This window comes from Prionailurus viverrinus, chromosome D1 (assembly GCF_022837055.1).
Source record: "Prionailurus viverrinus isolate Anna chromosome D1, UM_Priviv_1.0, whole genome shotgun sequence".
NCBI lineage: Eukaryota > Metazoa > Chordata > Mammalia > Carnivora > Felidae > Prionailurus > Prionailurus viverrinus.
The window spans coordinates 46729318-46737250 of record NC_062570.1 but is presented as its reverse complement, the minus strand read 5'-3'; the positions used below and the strand labels follow the sequence as shown (position 1 = coordinate 46737250).

The 7933-nt window shown below is 42.2% G+C and overlaps 1 protein-coding gene across 1 annotated transcript in view; it reads right to left on the bottom strand.

Moving 5' to 3' along the window:
• Positions 1-291: 291 nt before the first annotated feature.
• The window catches only part of LOC125146454 (uncharacterized), a 108168-nt gene continuing 100526 nt past the window's right edge, over positions 292-7933 (bottom strand). The window contains 2 exon segments of the mRNA XM_047823198.1: positions 292-540; positions 542-724. Of these exon segments, the coding sequence (XP_047679154.1) occupies positions 301-540; positions 542-724 (423 nt within the window). The 3' untranslated portion in view covers positions 292-300.

Below are 7933 nucleotides of genomic sequence, written 5' to 3'. Positions count from 1 at the left end.
AAAAAAAAAGAAAAAAAGAAGAGAAAAGAAAAGAAAAGAAAAGAAAAGAAAAGAAAAGAAAAGAAAAAGGCTCTACTTCAAAAAATGACTTGCAGGAGGAAGAGGTTAAACAGTGAGTGCTAACCACAGCCTGCTTTGGGCAGAAGCAGAAGGAAGCCTCCAGCCAAGTAATGGAAGGAGAGTCTCTTTCTGTTCTGGTTGTCACAAAGGACAAAGAATCAAAACATCACTTTTGCAATGGATGAGTTTACAAAATTGCAGGAAGTGTGACAAGACTTAAAAGACAAGATACATTTTTTTTTAAGAGTTCAGCTTTTCACTGGACAGGTTACAGAAGAGGTTAGTCAAAAAACCAAAGCCCATGTCATCATCACACTCTTCCGATTCTTCTTTCTTTGCTTCCACCTCCTTCTCGCCAGCTGGGGCAGCGGTGGTGGAGGGGGTGGGACCTCCCGCTGGTGCAGTGCCAGCTGCTGGGGCAGGTCCACCAGCCCCTACACTGCAGATGGGGCTCCCGATGTTGACACTGGCCAGGGCCTGCCTTTGCAAACAAGCCTGGCCAGAAAGGTTCAGCATCTACAACTGCTGCTTCAGTGAGGGCGTTGTTATCCTCTGTGACTGTCACTGCATCATGGTACAGGTTGAGGGCTGAGGAGATGCTGGCGAGCTGTGAGAAGGAGGCTATGGGCCTGTGAGCACTGAGCGAGTGCTGCTGGGCACAGTGCTAGTCACCGGATGAAGTGAAGGCCTTACCCCAACACACACTTAGCTTCCCCAGAGAGACCCAGGACCTTAGTGGCAGCTGAGGAAAGGCAAGACATATTTGTTAAACATCTTTGTACAGTATCTTTTTGCTGTGGAGGATTTCCCATCTGAAAATTGGGATTACTTGAGAAAGTGGCATCACTTCTGGTATTATCCATGGATCAAGACAAAGTATTGTGAGATAACGAGGGTACAGAGCCGGGTTCAATTCTGGGCTCTACCATTTGCCAACTGTATGTCTTCAGGCAAATCTCAGCCTCTCTGAACCTCATTTCTTGCTTTCATTGATTAAAAGGGAGTAATAACATTACTTAAGTCTTGAAGTTGTTGTGGTCCTTGAATTGTGCCTCAGCTAGTCAGCATTCAGTAAATATTTATCAAATGGCAAGAGTGGTTAGTAGCATTACAGCTGAATATTTTATTTTGCTTTTCTCTATTTCTTAAATTTTCTACCATAAAATTTTGCTTTTGTAATTAGAAACAAAAACATATTATTTTATTTATTTGTTTGTTTGTTTGTTTAAGAAAGAGAGAGAGAGAATTCCCAAGCAGGCTCATGCTCCACACAAAGCCTGATGCGGGGCTTGAACTCACGACCCTGGGATCATGACCTGAGTCAAAACCAAGAGTCAGCCATTCAACCGACAGAGCCACGCTGGTGCCCCAAAACTTAATCTTTAAAAAATTTTTTTTCAACATTTATTTCTTTTTCAGAGAGAGAGAGAGAGAGAGAGAGCGAGAGAGCAGTTGAGGGGCAGAGAGAGAGACACACACACACACACACACACACAGAAACCAAGGCAGGCTCCAGGCTCTGAGCTGTCAGCAAAGATCCCGACACAGGGCTTGAACTCACAGAGGCCAAAGTCAGATGCTCAACCGGCTGAACCACCCAGATGCCCCTAAACTTACTCTTTTTTAAAAATGACAGATGCAATTTCTCACATTTTCACATTTGCTCTCCCCACCTTTGTCTCCTTCATGTCCCTTTCTGCTATCTATAAAAACGGGTCCTCTCCACACAGCAATATTCATAAGATGCTATGAGATGTCAGTTATTCTCTATACTCCATCATGGCTTTAAGGGGGTCATCTCAGTGAACCCAGACCTGCAGCAAGGCTGAGATCAGTGGTAGTTCAGTGCCATGGTTGCTCTGTTCTCTTCATTACACATCGATCTCCATCCTGCCATTCCCTCAGTCTCTCAGTCTGCTGGATGCTCCTAGCCCCTGCCAGGCCTTAGGGAGCTCCATTTTTTTTTTTTTTTTAATTCTACTGGTTTCATTCATTCAGTACCAAGGCCTAGAGACAATGACAAGATGTAGGAGTCAAGCCTCGCATTTGGTCTTTGGAAACCAAGGAGAGTGTGGGTGAGGGTATTAAATAAAGCAAAGTTCTGGCAGAAAACCAGCTTCTAATGTTGAAGTATCCCCTGGTTCTCTTCTTTTCTTTGTAATTTTAGGTTTGTGGGTCCCAGATCTCCATATTTGCCTTCTGGAGCTGCCTTAGCAATAAGAAAAGATATTCATCTTTTTAAAGCTGAATTACACCAGCTCCTGAAACATTCTTGCATCAGGAAGCATAACCAGGGGACTCTGTCACATTTGAAGCTACCTGGTCTGCCCACGCTCTCATGCAGTGGGCTTATTCTCACACAAGGAGGTAGGGGAAGAGCCTAAGGGCCAGGATCTTTCTGAGTGTGTGGCCTTTTCCGGGAGTACAAGGTATGGTTCATCAGCTTCCTCTCAAAAGCCACTCCTGCTTGCTGGTTCCTATTTCAGCAAACATCACTGCCATCCACCCAGCTGCCTAGGTTAGAAATCTACAAGTTGTCCTTCACCACCCTCACCCCCATTTCACACCCCATGTCCAATTACTGCTTTAAGTGGCCCTTGAAGTCATTTGCTTTTCTCCATTTCTGCTGCTAGTTAAGACAACCATGCCCTCCTGCCTCTATAACTGGTATCCCCTAGATAGGATAGTTGTTTGAATGCTTGATAGCCCCAGATGACATCTAGAGAGGATAAGGAACATGTAAAGATCACACAGGCAGTGACAGCAGATTCAGAGGAGAATCCAGGCTTTCTGGTCCCAAGTTAAGCACTGCTGCTGGAAACTATTTGTTCACTATATAGTTGACCTTTCAACAATGAAAGGGTTAGAGCCAACCTCCCACACAATTGAAAATCTGCATATAACTTTTGACTTAAAAATTACTAGTAGCCTAGAAGCCTTGTTGATAGGATAACAATCATTTTTTATACTATGGTATTATAACTGTACTCTCACAATAAAGTGAACTAGAGAAACAAAAATGTTATTAAAATCACAAAGAAGAGAAAATACATTTATAGTACTATAGTACTCTATTAATTGAAAAAAAAAAACTGCTTGTAAGTGAACTCACACAGCTCAAACCTGTTGTTGTTTAAGGGCCAACTGTATTGTTTTGTTTTGTTATTAGGTTTATTTATTTATTATGAGAGAGAGAGAGAGCGCGTGCACTTGTGCATGCTGTGAGCAGGGAAGAGACAGAGAAAAGGAGAGAGAGAGAGAGAGAGAGAGAGAGAGAGATTCCAAGCAGGCTCTGCACTTGTCAGGGCACAGCTGGGTGTGGGCCTTGAACCCACAAATTGTGAGATCATGACCTGAGCTGAAATCAAGAGCCAGACGCTTTACTGACTAAGCCACCCAGACCCCCAAGGGTCAACTGTATTGTATTGAGATCTTGATTGGTGCTAGACCGATTAAATCATTGTCTCCCTCTGGGGTTTCTCCAGTGTCACCTCCAGGGGTGACTTCCCATGTTGGATTGTGGTTTTCAGCCTAATTTATGTCCACATCACTCCTGTACATTCTCAACTGCAGATAGAGTAGGGCATTTCTTAGAGCCCTGCCAGCCCTCTCATTCCAGGATTCTACAAGTTGGCTTCTGCATGGTCTACTCACAAATAGCTTGTGAGCTAGTGAGGCCAACAGAAAATACACACATTGAAGCACTTCTCCCAAGGAAAAGATTCTATGTGAGTGCAACATTTAAAACACAAAGTGGAAGGACGCCTGGGTGGCTCAGTCGGTTAAGCCTCCAACTTTGGCTCAGGTCATGATCTCATGGTTTGTGGGTTCGAGCCCTGTGTCGGGCTCTGTGCTGACAGCTCGGAACCTGGAGCCTGCTTCAGATTCTATGTCTCTGTTTCTATCTGTCCCTCCCCTGCTTATGCTCGCTCTCTCTCTCTCAAAAAAATAAACATTAAAAAAAAAAAACCACACCAATAAATGGAAATGCTTCCCTCTAGCATTTCCATATGGGAAAGGGGAACAGGAAAGGTGATCTGGTTCAGCTTTCATTCCTAGCACACTCCATAACTTCTTGTGAAGTCAGTGCTCAGAGCATGATAGGTTCCCCAGTGTGCCCAGGATTCCAACTGATTCATTTAACACAGGTTACTAAAGGTATACTATGTGCCAGACATGGTGCTGGGTGCACGGAACACAATGCTGTATCACATAGACAAATATCCTGCTTTAGGGGACCTTATAGGCTAATGGAATCTGACCTAAGCTATTACCTAATTTTCTTTAAAATATATTCTTACCTGGATATCATCTTTACAAATTTCAAATACATGATTATAGAATCATAATATTCTAGGAGATAAGAAGGAGATATTCATTTAGCCTAGTGTCTTTCTCCCCTTAGCCAATGCTTAAATCCCTTTTACAATATCATTGTCAAATGATCATGTGGTCATTTGCCAACAATGGGATTCACTACCTCCAAGGTGATCTATTTCTTTTTTTTTTTTAATATATGAAATTTATTGTCAAATTGGTTTCCATACAACACCCAGTGCTCATCCCAAAAGGTGCCCTCCTCAATACCCATCACCCACCCTCTCCTCCCTCCCACCCCCCATCAACCCTCAGTTTGTTCTCAGTTTTTAACAGTCTCTTATGCTTTGGCTCTCTCCCACTCTAACCTCTTTTTTTTTTTTTTCTTCCCCTCCCCCATGGGTTCCTGTTAAGTTTCTCAGGATCCACCTAAGAGTGAAACCATATGGTATCTGTCTTTCTCTGTATGGCTTATTTCACTTAGCATCACACTCTTCAGTTCCATCCACGTTGCTACAAAAAGCCATATTTCATTTTTTCTCATTGCCACGTAGTATTCCATTGTGTATATAAACCACAATTTCTTTATCCATTCATCAGTTGATGGACATTTAGGCTCTTTCCATAATTTGGCTATTGTTGAGAGTGCTGCTATGAACATTGGGGTACAAGTGCCCCTATGCATCAGTACTCCTGTATCCCTTGGATAAATTCCTAGCAGTGCAATTGCTGGGTCATAGGGTAGGTCTATTTTTAATTTTGTGAGGAACCTCCACACTGCTTTCCAGAGTGGCTGCACCAATTTGCATTCCCACCAACAGTGCAAGAGGGTTCCCGTTTCTCCACATCCTCTCCAGCATCTATAGTCTCCTGATTTGTTCATTTTGGCCACTCTGACTGGCGTGAGGTGATATCTGAGTGTGGTTTTGATTTGTATTTCCCTGATGAGGAGCGACGCTGAACATCTTTTCATGTGCCTGTTGGCCATCCGGATGTCTTCTTTAGAGAAGTGTCTATTCTTGTTTTCTGCCCATTTCTTCACTCGGTTATTTGTTTTTCGGGTGTGGAGTTTGGTGAGCTCTTTATAGATTTTGGATACTAGCCCTTTGTCCGATATGTCATTTGCAAATATCTTTTCCTATTCCGTTGGTTGCCTTTTAGTTTTGTTGGTTGTTTCCTTTGCTGTGCAGAAGCTTTTTATCTTCATAAGGTCCCAGTAATTCACTTTTGCTTTTAATTCCCTTGCCTTTGGGGATGTGTCGAGTAAGAGATTGCTACGGCTGAGGTCAGAGAGGTCTTTTCCTGCTTTCTCCTCTAAGGTTTTGATGGTTTCCTGTCTCGCATTCAGGTCCTTTATCCATTTTGAGTTTATTTTTGTGAATGGTGTGAGAAAGTGGTCTAGTTTCAACCTTCTGCATGTTGCTGTCCAGTTCTCCCAGCACAAGGTGATCTATTTCTAAACAGCACAAGGAGTTACAATGTTCTTCCCTGTATCAAACCAATATTGGTTTCCCTAAAGTTTGCAGTGCATTCTGGCATTTGAGCCTACACACTCAAGACAGTCTCTTCTGCTCTGAGTCGGCCTTGGGTATGAAAGTATGATTACTATGTCCCCAAGGTATTCTCTTCTCCAGACCAAACATCTCCATTTCCCCATAAATACGGTTTCAAACTTCTCTGGTCAGATGGCCAACAGAGCTACTTCTTCGCATTCTGTGAAAGCATGAAAAGCATCTTACATAAACAATATTATTCGCCTTGATTCTCCCATGTTAAGCTCAGAGATCATGTGACCATAAAGCAAATTTCTTCCAACCCTGCAATACCGCATCTCATCCATAATTCTGCAGATAGATTTGAAACAAGCAGGCCAACTTTTTTATTCACAAACCAGAGCAATACTATTGAGCTGTCAGGATTGTTGTATTAAAAGTGATAATGAATGTTAAATATTTCAACAAATATTGATGTAACACCCATCATGTACTGTACGCTCTGCTAGACTCTGAGTATAATACAGTCCTGAAGATGATAGGGAAGACCTTTACCTTTATGGAGCTTACAGCCTAGAGACTGAATATGAGCAGCTCTCCAAAGGCCATATGGTTTAACCTGAAGCCAAGCTCAAACTCTCCTAGAAGGCGGTTTGAGTTCTCCCTTCCACTGACCTAAGCTAGAAGCTCAAAAATGGTAACACTGTTATGATTATCATCATAATGAACATAGATATAACCACATTAATGCCAATAAAACCTTTGGGTGTTATAATTTCCTTATGAGAATAATGCTTTTAGAAAGAGAGCAAAGACCATTCATTTCTTATGAATAATAACCATTATATCTCAGATTGTCTCATTTTCTCCTCCTAGAAACCACATATTTCCTATAAATCAAGGAGTTTTATAATAAATGATCTGAGTTGGCTTCCACACAGTGACTGTTTATTCAAATCTGGATTACTTGAGCAAACCGAATGAGAGATTCTAGAGTGCAGAACAGCTTCATCAAGGAAGGTGCAGCTGCACTTACAGGTACAAAGCCAGACCCCCTTCCCCCTTCCATCTGTCTGCTGGAGTGATTATCCTGTCTGTAAAGTCGTCTTCAGCCATCTTCTTGCCCAGTACGCTATGCATGACAGGGTGTGCTTCCAACATCAAAGAGGCTTTCAGCTTTTCCAAAAGCTGTGTCTTCAGTTCCTTATTTTATATCATAATTTTTTCAGCCTTTGGTCAAGCAGCTGATAGAAATGGAAGAGTTATTTATCGTAGAACATATAGTCGCTGCATATTTAAAACCACTGATCTTCCTGTTTCTCTGTTACCATCAGATAATCCACCATCTTGGGTGGGGTGAACATGAAACCACCACATAATATCTCACCAGGGGAGGGGAGTGACCACAGGATGTCATCATCTGTGTCAGAAGAGTGGCAAATATTTAGCAAATATCTCACATTTGCATATCTAAGAAGTGCTCCACGTCAACACCATACTGCTGAAATAAGAGTTAAAATCTTTTTCATTAAGCCTCCTCCACTGACCCTATATGCTGACAAGATTTTTTTTAGTACTATTTATGTTTTGGTGTATTAATCATACTAATATTTATAGTGACTAATACTTGTTATCTACAATTAGCCTAGCATCCTGCTTGGCATGTACTTTATCTCGGTTAATCCTTACAGCAATCTTTTGAGGTAAGAATCTCCTCTTTTTTCATGTGAAAAACTGGTTCAGAGAGGGTAGGTGGCTTGCTCAGGCTAATTTAATTAATAAGTACAAGTGCTAGGCCCAGTAGAGTGCTCATTTCCTTTTACTCCCTTAACCCACCACCCCAAACACACGAATCCCAATCCAGAGTAGAGGGTGCCATGCTCAGAGCGTCCTTCCTTGCCTACTTGTTCACTCCCTCCCATTGTTTGTGTCCTTTTCTATCCCCTGCATAGCATTTCAGTTCCTGCAAGGGAAAGAGAAGTCATTAATCTTTGTGTTCCTCTCCAGAGACCACAGCATAGTAGCTCTCAATAAGTACATTTTAAGTGAAAACACACACAATG